This window comes from Mustela nigripes, chromosome 6, assembly GCF_022355385.1.
Source record: "Mustela nigripes isolate SB6536 chromosome 6, MUSNIG.SB6536, whole genome shotgun sequence".
NCBI lineage: Eukaryota > Metazoa > Chordata > Mammalia > Carnivora > Mustelidae > Mustela > Mustela nigripes.
In genome coordinates, this window is record NC_081562.1 from 19141011 (window position 1) to 19159193 (window position 18183).

Genomic DNA, 18183 nt, shown 5'->3' on the forward strand with positions numbered 1-18183 from the left:
AAGAATTTTGAGTGGGTGGGTAAGGAAAAAGGGGGTTATTCAGGAAGCATCTCAGAAGATAAATTATGAGTACTCTGGATCAACATTAATGGAAGACTTTAGGTGAAAAAGAGGTAAGCAGCAGCTCTGGACTACCAAATGTATCACATTAGAGCCCTGGGGAAGAAAGAGAGAAATAAAGCTACTGAGGAAAAACATAATTAAATCCCAAGTCTAGGGGCACCTGGGTGGCTCAGTTGGTTAAGCATCTGCCCTTGGCTCAGATCATGATCCCAGGGTCCTTGGTTCAAGCCCGCCATCAGGCTTGCACTCCGTGGGGAGTCTGCTTCTCCCTCTCCCTCTGCAGCTCCCCCTGCTTGTACTCTCTCTCTTTCTTTCTGTCAGATAAATAATTAAAATATTTTTTAAAAATCTCCAAGTTTGTATTAAAGTGTAGTGACTGAAAGAGAGCAATAAGCAATAATACAAATGATTGGTAATACTTCTGTGTAATTATTGAGTATCTTTACTATATGGATTGGCTTTCCCCTACCATCTTCAAGAATTAGATAACTATTTGCTAAAACATATCTTGAAAAATTAAGTATGAACAAGAACCATATGATAGTCTCAATAGATGCTGAAAAAGCATTTGACAAAGTACAGCATCCCTTCCTGATCAAAATTCTTCAAAGTGTAAGTGCACATACCTCAATATTATCAAAGCCATCTATGAAAAACCCACCACAAATATTCTCAATGGAGAAAAACTGAAAGCTTTTCCACTAAGGTCAGGAACACTGCTAGAACTTGTACAGGAATTCAATAAAGTGTCAGGGTATAAAATCAATGCAAAGAAATCAATAGCATTTCTTTACGCCAAAAGAAGACAGAAGAAAGAGAAATTAAGGAGTCAATCCCATTTATAATTGCTCCAAAACCATAAGATACGTAGGAATAAACCTAACCAAAGAGGCAAAGAATCTATACTCAGAAAACTATAAAGTACTCATGAAAGAAATTGAGGAAGACACAAAAAAAATGGAAAAATGTTCCATGCTCCTGGATTGGAAGAACAAATACCATGAAAATGTCTATGCTACGTAAAGCAATCTACACATTTAATGCAATCCATATCAAAATCCCATCCATTTTTTTCAAAGAAATGGAACAAATAATCCTAAAATTTATAGAACCAGAAAAGACATTGAATAGCCAAAGGAATATTGAAAAAGAAAGCCAAAGTTGGTGGCATCACAATTCTGGACTTCAAGCTCTATTACAAAGCTGTCATCATCAAGACAGTATGATACTGGCACAAAAACAGACAAATAGATCAATGGAACAGAACAAAGAGCCCAGAAATAGACCCTCACCTCTATGGTCAACTAATCTTCAACAAAGCAGGAAAGAATGTCCAATGGAAAAAAGACAGCCTCTTCAACAAATGGTGTTGGGAAAACTGGACAGCCACATGCAGAAAAATGAAAATAGACCATTTCCTTACACCACACACAAAAATAGACTCAAAATGGATGAAGGACCTCAATGTGAGAAATGAATCCATCTAAATCCTTGAGAACACAGGCAGCAACCTCTTTGACCTCAGCCGCAGCAACTTCTTCCCAGGAACATCACCAAAGGCAAGGGAAGCAAGGGCAAAAATGAACTATTTGGATTTCATCAAGATCAAAGTCTTTTGCACAGCAAAGGAAACAGTTAACAAAACCAAAAGACAACTGACAGAATGGGAGAAGACATTTACCAACGATAACAGATAAAGGGCTAGTATCCAAAATCTATAAAGAGATTAGCAAACTCAACACTCAAAAGAATAAATAATCCAATCAAGAAATGGGCAGAGGACATGTACAGACATTTCTGCAAAGAAGACATCCAGATGGCCAACAGACACATGAAAAAATGCTCCACATCACTTGGCATCAGGGAAAAACCAATCAAAACCACAATGAGCTATCACCTCACACCAGTCAGAATGGCTCAAATTAACAAGTCAAGAAATGACAGATGCTGGCGAGGATGTGGAGAAAGGGGAACCCTCCAACACTGTTGGTAGGAATGCAAGCTGGTGCAACCACTCTGGAAAACAGCATGGAGGTTCCTCAAACTTCCATGAAAATACAGCTCCCTATGACCCAGCAATTGCACTATTGGGTATTTACCCTAAAGATACAAACATAGTGATCCGAAGGGGCACGTGCACCTGAATGTTTATAGCAGCAATGTCCACAATAGCCAAACTGTGGAAAGAACCTATATGTCCATCAACAGATGAATGGATAAAGAAGATGTGGTATATATATACAATGGAATACTATGCAGCCATCAAAAGAAATGAAATCTTGCCATTTGCGACAACGTGGATGGAACTAGAGGGTATTATGCTTAGCGAAATAAGTCAATCAGAGAAAGACAATGATCATATGATCTCCCTGATATGAGGAAGTGGAGATGCAACATGGGGGGTTTGGGAGTAGGAAAAGAATAAATGAAACAAGATGGGATTGGGAGGGAGACAAACCATAAGAGACTCTTAATCTCACAAAACAAACTGAACGTTGCTGGGAAGGGGGGGGTCGGGGGAGGGTGGTGGGGTTGTGGATATTGGGGAGGGTATGTGCTATGGTGAGTGCTGTGAAGTGTGTAAACCTGGCGATTCACAGACCTGTATCCCTGGGGCTAATAATATTATATATGTTTATAAAAAAATTAAAAAATTAAAATAAAAATTAAGTATGATTAAGTCCTCCATGAGATATATAAAAAATGTTTCTAGGATATTTTTTAAAAGATTTATTTATTTATTTGAAAAGGAAAGAGAGAGCGCACACACAGAGGAAGAGGGAGAAGTAGACTTCCCTGTTGAATAGGGAGTCCGATGTAGGTTTGGATCCCAGGACACTGGGATCATGACCCAAGCCGAAGGCAGATGCTTAACCTACTGAGCCACCCAGGCTCCCCTACAATATTTTTAAATGAGAAAAATGTAACAATATGATTTTGGATTGGATAATTTCAAGTAGATTTAACATTCTATAAAGGTATAATATTTAGTCCAATGAATACAATTCAAGTGTATATTAAAAAGTTGTCATAAACTTGAAATACACAATTTTAAACATTTGAACAAGAGAGAACTAACTAATTTATGTAACCTGAAACCCTTAAGTTAAGATATTTTTCAGGAAAATATAGTATGCATTTTATGGTGGCACCTACTGGCAGAATGTAGAAATACAACCAAATTACTGCTAAAATGGCTTGATGAAAACTTGGCAATGGGGAGGGAAGTGTGAGAATCTGTTCTTTCATTTCTTCCCTATCTATTCTCCATCTTCTTTTTGATTCGAAGATTATTGTGATTCCCTACCACCTCCACCCTATTATAATCAGTTATAAGAGTTAAACACATTTTTATCTCTAAGTTTTGAGGTTGAGAGATAGAGGCCAGAGCAAGATACAGGCAGGAATTAGAGCACATAGGATTTCTATATCATACTGAGGCTTCTGGGGTCTTTGCCTATACCTAATATGAAGTCATTGAAGGATTTCATTCACAGAAGTAACATTTGTTGTTTTGGAAAGACCTCTGGCAGCAGTAAGGACAATAGGATGGGGCAACTCAAGATTGGAGGCAGAAAGAATAACTCCGATAGAAGTGAAGAAGTTTAAGCAAGAAAGGATAAAAGTCTGAAAACAGACTTTCCATTAAAAAATGGAATCAAGATAGGAGCTATAAGACTAGAGATGAGAAGAAAGAGTATCAAAATGTTAAGAAGAATTTATGGGGGTGCCTGGGTGGCTCAGTTGGTTAAGCAACTGCCTTCAGCTCAGGTCATGATCCTGGAGTACCTGAATCAAGTCCCACATTGGGCTCCCAGCTCCACGGGGAGTAGGCTTCTCCCTCTGGTCTTCTCCTCTCTCATGCTCTCTCTGTCTTTCTCTCAAATAAATAAATAAAATCTTAAAAAAAAAATAGAATTCATGGATCTTGGTTACTGAAGGGACAGTTAAAGGAGAAATGGGAGATTAGGATATGTTTCAGATTTCCTGTTATGTAGCTAGAGGAAGAGAGGCTTCATCAAGTTGGGCTCTTTAGGAGAAGAAGCAGGTTTGCAGGAAGACGATTTGGTTTGGAATATGTTAAGTTTTTGTTGCCTTTGAGATCACAACATATAGTTGAAGATATATTTTTGATACTCAGGAAAGAGGTTTGAATCTCACTGAAATATAGGTTTCGAATTTGCATATATGCAGTCTCAGACATAGGTGGAAAATAGACTGAAATCTCAGAAGCACAGGGAAAACGAGTTCTAAGAAAGAAAATGATCAAATTTAAGGGCACGACAGAGACCAAAAATTCTACACCAACTAGATCACAAGTGTTCTTTGGTAGAATAGCTTCAATAGAGTGGAAAAGTGAATTACTGTGAGTCAGTTAAAAACAGACAAGTAAATAAATAATTGAGTGTCTACTCTGTGCCAGAAACTGTGCCAGGACTAGGGAATATTAGTGCAGAAAATCAAAAGAACCCTCATAGACTTTACAGCCTGGGGAGAAATATACACTTAAAAGATACAAAAATCACAATAAAGATGAAATAAGGAGAAAAAAAGGAAAGAAAAATTGCTCAGGTGGACTATTTAAATAGACATCCACATGAACATACCCACTATTTAGACATCTACTTCTTTAGTGTTTTCCCTAGAACATAGAGTAATTACTCACTGTGACAAGAGAGGATATCCAAAATAACTCACTGATAAGTTAAAGAATTTAAGTCTATTCTCTCATCTTAGATGCCCCTAAAATGTACTTCTTTCCTATAGATAATTTATCCCAACCAGAAATTCCTCAGGAGGGGCGCCTGGGTGGCTCAGTGGGTTAAGCCACTGCCTTCGGCTCAGGTCATGATCTCAGGGTCCTGGGATCGAGTCCCGCATCAGGCTCTCTGCTCCGTGGGGAGCCTGCTTCCTCTCTCTCTCTCTCTGCCTGCCTCTCTGCCTACTTGTGATCTCTCTGTCAAATAAATAAATAAAGTCTTAAAAAAAAAAAAAAAGAAATTCCTCAGGAATGTAATTATAACAAACTACATTGGATTGAATATACACATTTTTATCTTCTCCCTCCTAAAATTGCACTAAAAATGACAAAAAGACAAGTGTTTTAAAATCCGCAAAGAAAGAGAATGTTGGGGCACCTGGGTGGCTCAATCACTAAGTGTCTGCCTTTGGCTTAGGTCATGATCCCAAGGTCCTGGAATTGAGCCCCGCATCAGGCTCTCTGCTCATCGGGAAGCCTGATTCTCCCTCTTCCACTCCCCCTAGTTGTATTCCCTCTCTCTATGTCTCTCCCTCTCTCTCTCTCTCTCTGGCAAATAAATAAATAAAATCTTTTTAAAAAAGAAAGAGAATGTTAGAGGAGACAATAACAGATGACAGCAGAGACATATAATGAAAGCATGGAAAAATGAAAAGCAGCTACATGTGGTAGCTGACTACTTTCAGAACAAAGAAAGCTAAAACACAAGTAACTGCTGAAAGAGACACCAATAAGAAGCAACCCCAGAAATTCTCAGAAATCGAATTCAATACTGAAGGCTACAATAAAGAAGGAGCTGCAAACAAGCAAGCTGGTTGACAGTTTACATCAGAAGCACTTAGACACCTAAAATCGCCTCTCCTATTCTGAGCAGTCAGGCCAGTGCACTTCTCTCCCCTAAGCATGGAAAGCAAGACTACTCTGAAGAAGCTACCAGATCAGCTCTGGACCTTGAGGCAGCAGGGACTAAAAATAGAGTGATTAAGTAAAAGTCTACATACTGAAGTGGGAGACTCAACATGAACCCCTTACCCTACCTCAAATTCCAGCATATTATTAGCTAGACTTACAGCTTTCCAAAAGGGACTGAAGGATGCCACTCTGGGAACTTTGGGGGTAAGTCCCAAAGAAAAGACCTATTTTTACTGACATTGCAGAATCCCCAACAAAAGAGCCAATGGCTACCATACTATAATGAAATCCATTATATAGAGCTACTAATCAGCTTTCTATGGTTTCATTCTTAAATATGATAAAAGGACTATTCAGAATCACCACGCATTTTAGAAATACCTCCAACATGAAAGAGAGCAAAACAAACAAAAACATTCAACTTAGATAAAGAACCTCCAGGAAGCAGATAAAAATAATCTTAGAAATAAACACAACAATCTTAAATAAATAAAACATGGCATAAGATCACATACAACCAAATGTGAGAATACAATAAAGGTATTTGTCTCCTATTATTCTCAGAAAGCTATATGAGTAAAATAAGGGATTTATCAGCTAAAAATAAAGTGACAAGATCCAAAAAATAATGCAGAGGCAAAGAAAATTCACAGGTAATGAAGCTTCACCATTACCACTATGAAACAGGCTGAATAAGCAAAAGTGCACACTCAGCAAAGAAGATAGAGGGCTCTCTAGAGGGAATGCCTTCAAGGGCAAAAACCAGAACTGTCAGATGATCTAATAAGAAGAATATATATGGTTTTGTTGGAAAGCTCAAAAGAGAATCGATGATGAATATACAGGAAGTAAAGCAAAAGAGAAAAATAGATAATTATTAAGTCTAGGAAAAACACAAAAAATTTGTACAAGAAAGGAAGTATAATTACAGCATATCACATAGCTTAGGTATAGGCAGTATTTACAGAGTCATAATAATATAAATTCTAAAATATAACTTAAACTGAAATTGTGGTATAACTATATTAGAAGGATAAAAGAAGATAAGTTCTGTGAATATGACAGGATGGGGAAGACAGACCAGGGGTGGCTGGGAGGTTGGTGAGTTAGTAGCAAATCACCATCTTCCAGGGTAGGAATTTAATAATATCTCAAATGGAAAAAAAAATCAACAAATAGTTGCATTAAAATTTCATTTAAATGACGTAAATATAAAAACAAACACACAAAAAAAATTTAAAGACCATCTGTGGAGGACTTTTTTACTATTTGACTTTAACCAAATATACTTATATTTGCTTTGCTAAAAATAAAATGTTTTTAAAAATTATCCACTATCTTAGAAGAAATAGGCAGCCAATACATTATTTGAAAGTTCAGAAGATGCCACTGATATTGGCTATAAAGTATATTCAAAACCATCTTCCAAATTCACTTTCTTGTAATAGACATCCATAAAGACAGAGGATACAATTCAGAATAAAATCCTGAGAAACAAATTCTTCTTTGAATCTTAAAATGAAAAGAAGTTTCAAGAAATAAGATACAGTAATTAAGAGAATGGGTTCCAGGTTGAGAACTGAGTTCAGATCCCAGCTGTGCTACTTAAATAGCAATGTGACTGAGGTAAATCACTTAAGTCTCAGAACTTCACTTTCTTCCTCTATAAATTGGGTATTTATATAGTACCTATAATGTAAGGTTGTTGTAATGATCAAATGATAATCCCCATAAAAAGCCTGACACATTAAAAAGTGTTCAATAAATACCAACCCATTCGTACGCTTTAGCATACCCACCGAATGGCAATGATCTACCATGATTGTTAACATATACAGCTCATTTCTGCACCCCCAAAACTAATCACAAAATTACTCATCATCCAATATGTGTATATTATAAATGGGAGTTTATCAGATAAGAAAGAATCTCTTACTTCTAATATCATATAAAAACAAATTTCAGATAAACCAGAGATTTACACTCAAGAAAATGGGAAAAAAATTAGCCAGAAGTAGAATATAGATTTTATCATATCTTTGTCAATTTCCTCATTCTTGGTATAAGTTTCCTTTAGTACTAACTACAAATTTTAAAGAAATTATCTGTTCAGTCACGTCCAGTCCTCCAAAATCTATTTCTTCCAGATAAAGACAAATAGCCCTCTTCTCTAGTCAAATTTCACGTGAACAAGCCATTTGACTTTGGCAAAAATTTTAGAATCAAAGATAGGCAGAAATAGGGAAAAAAGTCATGAGATTATAATTTATTCATCTAGATATTGTTTCTTTTCCTTACTGTTGATGTTAGGCATTTCAATAGCTCATATAGTCAAATCTGCATCTGATCCTGTAAAATTTTAAAGACAGATTAATAACACACATTTGCAATTTATGAAAAGTCATTACCTTGGATTTGGTACTTCTCCAAGAATCTCATCTAAATTGTCAATGAAGTTAATAAAATTAGACAGTCCTTTTACATGTGCCCTTAAAGGATCAGATGGTGGTGGTGCATATCCCTTCCCTCCAAGCTCCAGTGTTCTAATAAATGATGTGGCCACCTATGAATTAAAATAAATGATTCAGTTATGTTTAAGGATTTAGTACATTAAAAATAAAACTTTATGAAACTGGGTACATTTATATTATTTCTTGGTATACAGGTAAAGTAAGTACTTTTTATGATTCATGTCACTTTAATTCAGAAGCATATAATTAAACAAACAGATGCCAGGCAAAATTCAGGCCAAAAAAGGTGATGGCAATGTGAGTGGAAACTGAGAAGCCAAGTAAGGTGACAAACTAAGGGCATAAGAATACATTCATAGGGATACCTGGGTGGCTCAGTGGGTTAAGCCACTACCTTCGGCTCAGGTCATGATCCCAGGGTCCTGGGATCGAGTCCTACATCAGGATCTCTGCTCCGCAGGGAGCCTGCTTCTCTCTCTGCCTCTGCCTGCCTTTCTGCCTGCTTGTGTGCTCTCTCTCTCTCTTTCTCTCTGACAAATAAATAAACAAATAAAATCTTTAAGAAAAAAGAATACATTCATAAGAGCGTATCACTAATTATAAAATATTAGTGTATGTATACTACATTTTACTATGTAACATTTTACTATGTAGTATACTACATATACTAGATTGTATGCTACAATCTATATTCTCATGTAGATTAAACTGGAATTTTTAATATGAAACAAAGGGTTTTTCAGGGTCAACGGTGTTGATTTATTCAAGGATAGGCAATTAATTCAACTCTTCCAAGCTTTATCTTTTTTATTTATAAGCTCAACATTTAGACTAAATAAGAACAAAGCCCTATCTAGCTTTCACATTTTAGGATCATTTGATCATGTGTAGTTCGAAAGGACTTGCCTTACGATGACAAAAATATATACAGGATGCTATACTTAAAGAGTATCTCCAACAAAGATGAAATATTTTAAAGAGTATCCTAAATTCTATGAAATTTCAGTAATTTGTTAGAAAGTTCCAAGGTTAAATAATGTAGGAAACGACACATTAAGTAACAAGGTTGACTTAAGCAGATTTCTTAATGGTAAGACTTCTCAGAGCTTTTGATATACATATATGCGTTACATATCTACAATAAAGGTAATATTTCCAATAAAGGTACTATTTCCAAACTGTTTGCCCTTGGAAACATCTTATTCAAAGAGCACTTAACAGGGACTTTTGCCTTTGGAAATATTTATCCAAGGAGAATTTAACAGAGATACCACTCTATAGAACACATGTCGGAAAACATTGCTTTAGAAAAATTTTCTCTAATCAAATTTGAAGAATATGGTAATAAATAACAATACCATAGGTTTTCAAATACAAGAGAAGAGCATATATTCAGAGTTTAAAAGTTGTTTTATCATAGCTAAAAGAATTCTATATTAAGGTACATATATCTACTGTTCATAAGTCTTTAAAATATATTGAAAATGTAACATGTCCATACCAAAAAGATAGACATCTTTTTCTCTTGAGCGGCATGTTTCAAATCAGTGAAGGCTTCTCTTCCAAGTCCTCTATCAGGAATATTGAGAACATGAGCCAGAGCCAGGTCATTCTTTGAATTCACAAGCAGGCTTAAATATGAGTAGATAATTTTTCTTGCTAGTAACTGCACCTGTACAAAAAAACATTATTTTCTTTATTGAAGTTGTTCTAAATCAATAATCTTTTCTTCATACACAGTAAAAATACTTATGATTACTCAATAATAATATCTCACTCAACTCTATGGGAAAAGAGAAGACTACCATACAACAAAAGATTGAGTTGGACAATTAACATATCCCTGCTCATGAAACAAATGTGCCACTACTAAGTAAGTATGAGCAAATAACAATGATCATAATTGTTGAAAAATACCTCTTAAAAATTATATAAAGGATAAAGTCCAAAGTCTGAATTTCCAATAAAGCTGAATCTCATGCCCTTGTACACATTTGTCACTAAATAACAAGAGAAATGAAGTCTCTTAAAGCTGAGGGAATAGGCTGACTGGCACTATTTGGTCCTATACGTACACAGGGCTGGACACAAGGGCTGAATTTAAATGGTTAAATTTGGGGGTAATTATTAGATGCTGACTTTGACAATACCAAATAACCAAGTAAGTATTACAATGAAGAAATTCAAGCAAGTGTTAAGAAAATAACAACAACAACAAAGGAAAAAAAAGAAAATAACAAGTAGTTGATGTCATTGACATGGTTCTTTCATATATTCTATACTTGTCTTTTATGGTCAAGGGCATTTTACAAACCAAGGCATTCAATGATCTTATTCTTAAAATTACCTACTTATAGCTATATAGGTTCTTGCAAATTCTAGTATTGAGGAAGTGATACTGTGAACTCCCACAGGTAACAATTAAATATTAGTAAAATTTCAAAAACATAACTATACTGGAAAGCATACACAAAGCAGACCCAACATAGAGGATAATTTTATTTTAAAAGAACTGCAACAAGAAGGGTTAAGAATAGCAAGTTTGTGGGTATTCAAGGTCCTAAACTTCCTGTGGAGAAGTGAGTGATCATATGAACCTCACAGAAAACAAACATAAAATAGTAAATAAAAAAAATCTTAAATACTATTTAAAGACAATGGGAAGTATCTAGAAGGTAGATAGGAGCTGGAGGAATATTTAATTTTAGCAGAACTGCAATAAGAAGGGAATGAATTAGGGGTGTCTGGGTGGTTGAGTCAACTGACATCCAACTTTTGATCGCAGCTTAGGTCATGATCTCAGGGTCATGAGTTCAAACCCCACTCTGGGCTCCATGCTGGGCATGGAGCCTACTTTAAAAAAAAAAAAAAATGAATTAAGTTTGTGGTTTACTGACTCAAATTTCATGACTATAGCTGTGGCAGATATAAGTGACTATAATGGTGCCCTCTGAATCCAGGGCTGGAAAGCAGCTATAAATTTAAAGGGGAAAATCTTGGACATAATTGAGAGCATAAAGAGCCATAATCCATAGCTGACAGCAAAACTACACAAGCATGGGGGAGACTCCACAGGTCCATCAAAAACACAGGCAGAAATAAGAAAGAAATACATTCAAGAAAGACTGAGTTACAAGGAACTAGAGCTATGAGTTGGAAGGTTTGCTAAACTGAGTACATTCCTCAACTGTGTGTAGCTTAAGTCACAGAAAGCTGAAGCTGGACAGGTTTGAAGTGTTAAGAGTAGAGAGCCAAAATTAGTCAGAACAACTGGAAAACACAGGAAAATCCCAGGAAAAAAGAATCCATGGAAAGAATGAGCTCCATACTTTCCCAAATCCTTGGTTTACTGCCACGTTTTGCAGGCAGAAGAAAGACCTACAAAAGTCAACCTTAAAAAAAAGAAAACCAGCAAAGGAAAACAATAAGAATAGATATCCAAAAAGCTTCAAACCAAGGAGACAAAATATGAAGTTAAAATCCAGGCAAGAAAACTGCCTACTGGAATAAAAACTCAATTGTCTTCAGAAGAACATGACAAAATCCAGAATCACTATAAAATAATATCTATAATGTTTTTGTCTGAAAATTATAAGACAGTTCAAAAAAAAAAGTGTTACCCCCACTCAGGATAAAAAGCAGTCAATAAAAATTAACACCAAATGGACCTAGATACTAGATTTAGCAGACAAAACTCTGAGGTTGCTGCTATAAATATATACAAAGAACTCAAACCAAAAAATATTCAATAAATTAACAGGGGAAATGACAACAGAAAAGTGGACATTATAAAGAAAGTAAATTCCAGAAATGAAAAGTACAAAGACCAAAACAAAATTTGCTAAATGGGCTCAAAAACAACTTGGAGAAAGTGGAAGAAAGTATAAGTGAACTTACAAATATATAAATAGAAATTATCAAACCAGAAAAACAAAAGAAGGAAAGAAAAAAGGAAAGAAAAATAAAACCAAAGAGCTCTGTGTGACATGTATTTAGAATCCCTGCATAAAGAGCCATAATCCATAGCTGACAGCAAAACTGCAGAAGAGTGAAATAAGCAGAAAAAAGTATTTCATGAAATTATGGCCAAAAATATCCCAAATTTGGTGGAAAACATTACTTTATAGATCTAAGAAGCTACTCAAGTAGGAAAAATACAAAGAATATCAGTCCTGTTCTATAATTAAACTCTGACAGCCAAAGACGAGAGGAAAAACTTGAGAGTAACGAGAACAAAATGACACATAACATACTAAAGAATAATGATAATAACAAATCATCAAAAAGCCAGAAGACACTGCAACAACGTATTAAATAGGCTGAAAATGATCTTAAATATTACAGTATAGTCAAAATAATACAGCATTTATGAAGGGACACTCCTATCAATGAAGTAGAACAGAGTCCACAAATAGATCTAACAGATACAGCCATTTGATTTTTGACAAAGGTACAAAAGCAACAATGAAGAAAGGACATTGTTTTCAATAAATAGTTAGTGTGGGAACAACTGGTCAGCCATATGTGAAACAAATGAAGGGGGGAGGGGGTTTGGGAGAACGGGGTGGGATTATGGACATTGGGGAGGGTATGTGCTTTGGTGAGTGCTGTGAAGTGTGTAAACCTGGTAATTCACAGACCTGTACCCCTGGGGATAAAAATATATGTTTATAAAAAATTAAAAATTAAAAAAAAAATGAAAAACACAGAAACTTCACACTTTTTTCTTTTCTTTGTTTTTTTTTTTTTTTTTTTAAGATTTTACTTATTTGAGAGAGAGAGAAAGCATGAGCAGGGGGAGAGACAGAGAGACAAGCCCACTAAGTGGGGAGCCCAGTGTGGGAATAAATCCCAGAACCCTGACATCATGACCCGAGCTGAAGTCAGACACTTAACTGACTGAGACACCCAGGTGCCCCAACCTCACACTTTTTATAAAACTTAACTCAAAGCAGATTATAGGTCTAAATGTACAATATGTAAAACTGTAAAACTTTAAGAAGAAAACGTAAGAAAAAATCCTTATGACTTGGAATTAGGCAGTTATTACACGTGACAATCTATAATCAAAAGCACAATCTATAATAGGATAAAATTGATAAACTGGATTTCATCAAAATTACATTATTTTAATGGAATTCTCATCACCTTCTCAACTACTTCCACCCCATTTTCTTGATCTGAAATCTTGTTGTAACTAATTCTTAAGTGTTGATCCCATGCTATTTACTTGAAATACTCTCCTTGCCTATTTCCTTAGAAAAATAAATACTATATCAAAAACTAATAATGTATTATATGCTGGCTAATTGAACATAGTAGTAAAAAAATAAATAAATTTAGAAATAATTTAATGAAAAAAAAATGGACTCCACAAATTCTAAACTCAATTCATTCTCAAAACTTGAAATTCAGTAAGTCCTTCAGTGACTGACAACTTAGCCAAAGACCCCATAATTTATCATTTATAATTCTAAGAAAATATTTTCCTAATTAAAATTAAAATATTTTCATATTGCTTAACTACATTTTAACTTAGAAAGCATAAAAGAGAGTTTTAAAAGGTAGCAATAAAAATTATAAATTATTAGGAAGTCTCTGAGACAATTGTTAATAAAGTTTCAAGTTGGGGCACGTGGGTAGCTCAGTTTAGCATCCACCTTCGGCTCAGGTCATGATCCTCAGGGAATCCAGCCCAGCATCAGGCTCCTTGCTCCACAGGGATCCTGTTTCTCCCTCTCCCACTCCCCCTCTGCTTGTGTTCCTTCTCTGGCTGTCTCTTTCCCTCTGTCAAATAAATAAATAAAATCTTTAAAAAAAATTTTTAAAAATAAAGGTAACATGCTTTTGGATTATTTAAATTTCTTAAGAAAAACAATTCTTGAAACACAGGAGGCAGTCAGGGTCTATTTAAAAAAAAACTTTATTGTACAGGAAAAGGTTACCTTAAATATGGACTTGAAATTTTAAGCAAAATTGATTAAAAAAAAAAACTTAAATATTAACCCTCTAAAGTTTTTTTCTTAAATATTAAAAATATGAGACAAATGTTACCTTTGCAGAGAGGCAATTTGCAGAGAGTAATTCATGTACTCCCTTTCTTATTACCCTCTTACACCTAAGCCTATCAGGCACTTATAATTCCCTGCATAGATCTTAATGGTTTCTGATGCTGTGTATTTTCTTAATCTTTCTACTACTTCATGAGTTTCAGTAAAGCAAATGGTGTGCCCTTAGGGCCTAAAAGAATGACTGGCATTATAGTATCTAATCAATTCATTTTTGTTAATAGGTTCTCAATTAATTTTTGTTCAATGATAAATGTAAAAAACTTAATACACATATTTGGCTCTTTTAGAAATTTCAGAATGAAAACTATTGATAAAAATCTATTTGGGATCTATTAAGCACTCACATATTTGTATTACACTGCCTTAAAAAGAAAATTACTTCAAGTTACAGCTAAATCAAAATCACCTTTAAGATCCACCCTAAAATTTTATAACTTAAGGCATTATATAATTTTCCGCTTAGATTTCAACTATCTTTTTATCTTTACTTTCAGTGTAAATCATAATACTTCAAGTGAATCTATAATACAGAAGTTTCCATTTTAACTTCACAGTACAATAGCCTAAAACATATGAACCTCCCCTTTATCTTAACCCTTCATGTTTCGAAAGAGTAACACATTTCATGAAAAATCAAAAAGAAGGAAAAAAACGACATTCACATTGTAATCAGAAATTTTTTTATTCTTTCTACATTTAATTTCATTGAATCCCTATTTTACTGTGCTTTTGCTGTCCAAAAATAATGAGAATTTACCAAAATGTATATATCTGATCCTTACTAGGTATCAACGAGGGCTTAAACCCCATCTACAACTTGCTCTTTAAGGCTAGCAAATTCTGCCCTTCTGATCTATGATGCTAGACAAACATCAGGGAAAAACATCTTGGAGTCCCCACAGTTAAGAGTGTTTCTTTTAACTCATGGCTGCAATTGGAAATCTATCCCCATCATTATGGTCATATAACATGGCAGTTATGGCAGTTATGGTTTCCCTGCTCTTATATTTGCAAGTGTGTTTTAAAGAGGCTCTCTGGAAAAGCATTCCACATAAATACAGTTATGATATCCAGAAGCAAGGGCCTAATTGAAAAAATCCGCAAGATTGAAGCTTTTACCAAGATACCAAAAATAAAGATAATGTTCTGTTTATTTATTTAATAAACTAATTCGGTCCATACCACAAAGTATTTGCAATGTTTGTTTAGAAGTTGAACAATTTTATTTAAACTTTCTGGCATTTCCAAGTTTCTTTTCCTGTCCATTAATTATTACTGAAACGTAGATATTCAATCTCAATTTGAAGATGTCAGTTTTTTTAGATTGAGATTAATAATTTATACAGCTATTTTTTTACTTTCTTTGCCAAACACAAAAATTCTTAACATAAGATGACCAAACAAGCAAAAAAAAAAAAAGAGTAGAACTAAAACTAATATAGCAGTAGAAATTTTTATTTAACTGATGATTTTCTTTTAGGGCTTTTATTCCATTTTTCCCATCTTTACTTCAGAATTTCTAAAGCAGTTTAGTACCTTAGGAAAAATAAAATAAGGAAACAAAAATATTGTTTCTCAAACTCATGCCATTCATCTACTTGATGACTCTGGTGTGGCATTAGTAAGGTACATTTTGTGATCAAAATATATCTATGCAAGACTTCAGTCCAAAAAGTCACTTTGGAATTTTAATAGAAATATATTGCCTTCCAAAAATACTTTGCAAAAAGAAAAATCAGAAGTCTGCAAGTAACAAAAAAATAGTTGAGAAAATGACTGCTACTTTAATAGTCCTCATAAAATCTATCAGCTAACTAGTAGGTAGAATACTCTTAGAAAACAATCCAAAGAGGCAAGAGATAAAAGTTGAGTATTAACACAATGAGAATATTTTTTTAAATGAGAAAACTATATGCTTGCAATGAAGACCCATTAGTTTCTATATGCTATACTCTTTTTTCATGGATATCCATTTATGACAACATTTTATAACTGTAAGCCAAAATTATAAACAGCTAGATATTTTACACATACAAATTCATTCATTTCTCGTAAGGACACAATAACAATTAATGCTTCCTCCCTATAGAGCCTGTAATATAAATCAGAGAGAAGAGATTTGTAAGTGATATACTCTCTTGATATATGAATGCATCTCTTAAGTACCAATGAGAAAAGACCAGGCATTTTGTAAACATTTTATCAATATTTGGCCCCAGAGAAAAAAATAATGGAAGTGAAAAATTAACTTCAACTAAGAGAAAATAGTTACAAACGACTAAAGGGAATCACATCTGGGCAGAAAACATTCTAAGATGGACCTGGGATATTTTATTATACCAGAAAAAAGGGAAGTGCTTAGAAGTCTAATAGGGCATGTAAAAAAGACACAGAAGCTTGAACAGAATCCCTCCATTTTAGCATCAAAGGTTAAGGACTGTAATTAATTTTAAAACCGAATAAAAATTCATGAGTCCACAGCAATAAATACATGCATAAGGACAAAGATAAACAGAATAAGATGTAATTTGCATCCTATCTTATAAATAACTATTATCCCAGCTCCTAAACTGGTAATGAAAGAGAAAGAACTGGGGCACCTGGGTGGCTCAGTGGCTTAAAGCCTCTGCCTTCTGCTCAGGTCATGATCCCAGGGTCCTGGGATTCAGCCCCATGTCGGGCTCTCTGCTCAGCAGGGAGCCTGTTTTCTCCTCTCTCTCTCTCTCTGCCTGCCTCTCCACTTACTTGAGATCTCTGTCAATTAAATAAATAAAATCTTTTAAAAAAGAGAGAGAGAGAAAGTATTAAGTCATGACTCTGCCATTCCTAGGGAACTACTTCCCTACATAGCTTTATCTTATCAAGCTCTGCTTTACTGAGAAATGGCAGCTAATTAATGTAAAGACATGACAGAGTTAGAAACTCACCATTTTGCAAACACTAAAGAAATAACTGATTCAGACAAGGGTCATGAACATATGTGTAAAACCACTGGGTGAAAAGTTGCTGCAAAACAGTATATTTATACAGTGTCACCCCACAGATTTCTGTTGACAGCAAAGGGAAAACTACATCTTTATCCTAGAGAGATCTGGTAATTTGGGACAACTTGAGTTTGTGTCTCTTAATACGATACCTTCAGTTATGAAGTACTAAACTTGAATCTAAGCAAGCTATTGCATAAAACTTCTAGTTTACTGGAAATAGAAGAACAAGATAAATAATTCCAGGAGTACTTAAATACATAAATAAGAAGAGAAAAAGACTGAGGGGAATTCTCCTAGATTAAAAATCTAAAGAGAGATAAAACCATTTGGAGGACAAATGGAGAAATCTGAATAGGGAAGACAGTAAGTGATATTAGGGAAAATTAAGTTTTCTTATATATAATAATGGTATTATGTTACTGCTTCTATCTTCGGGAAATGATATGCTAAAGAACTTTAGGGATTAAATACCATGATGTCAGAAACTTAACTTTCAAATACGGCACAAAAAATATTAAATGCAGATGTTCAAGCATGTTAGTAAGTCTAGGAAGTAGGTGCACGGGTATTTATGAGGGCAGTGACAAATATATTTCTTAAAATGTGATCTTTGTGGCATGGGACTTATGGGAGAATCTGCCTTAGCAATATTTCCTTAAAAATGAAGGTGATTGTCAAACTGAATAAAGAAGATAGATTTTGATATGTTGAATGCAGTTTTACTGTTTTCCAATACTCAAATTTTTATCTTGTCAATAGTGATTTTATTTACCATAGAAAATTCCATAAACATAACCCCCACAGTTTTTAAGGGGTTACTATATTTAATTAGGTACCTAGCATAGCATTTTACTTAAGGTAAATTATATTAGACCAAACCTGTGGTTTGTTTTCTGTGGTTTGTTTGCACAACAAACTTA

At 34.5% G+C, this 18183-nt stretch overlaps 1 protein-coding gene across 3 annotated transcripts in view; it reads right to left on the bottom strand.

Moving 5' to 3' along the window:
• PARPBP (PARP1 binding protein) overlaps positions 1 to 18183 on the bottom strand; it is a 68437-nt gene that overhangs the window by 24738 nt on the left and 25516 nt on the right. For all 3 annotated transcript variants that reach the window (XM_059402234.1, XM_059402233.1, XM_059402235.1), the window contains 2 exons: positions 9707 to 9877; positions 8143 to 8297 (listed from right to left, as the gene is read on the bottom strand). In XM_059402234.1, coding sequence (XP_059258217.1) covers positions 8143 to 8297; positions 9707 to 9877 — 326 coding nt within the window. The remainder of the gene's footprint in view (positions 1 to 8142; positions 8298 to 9706; positions 9878 to 18183) is intronic.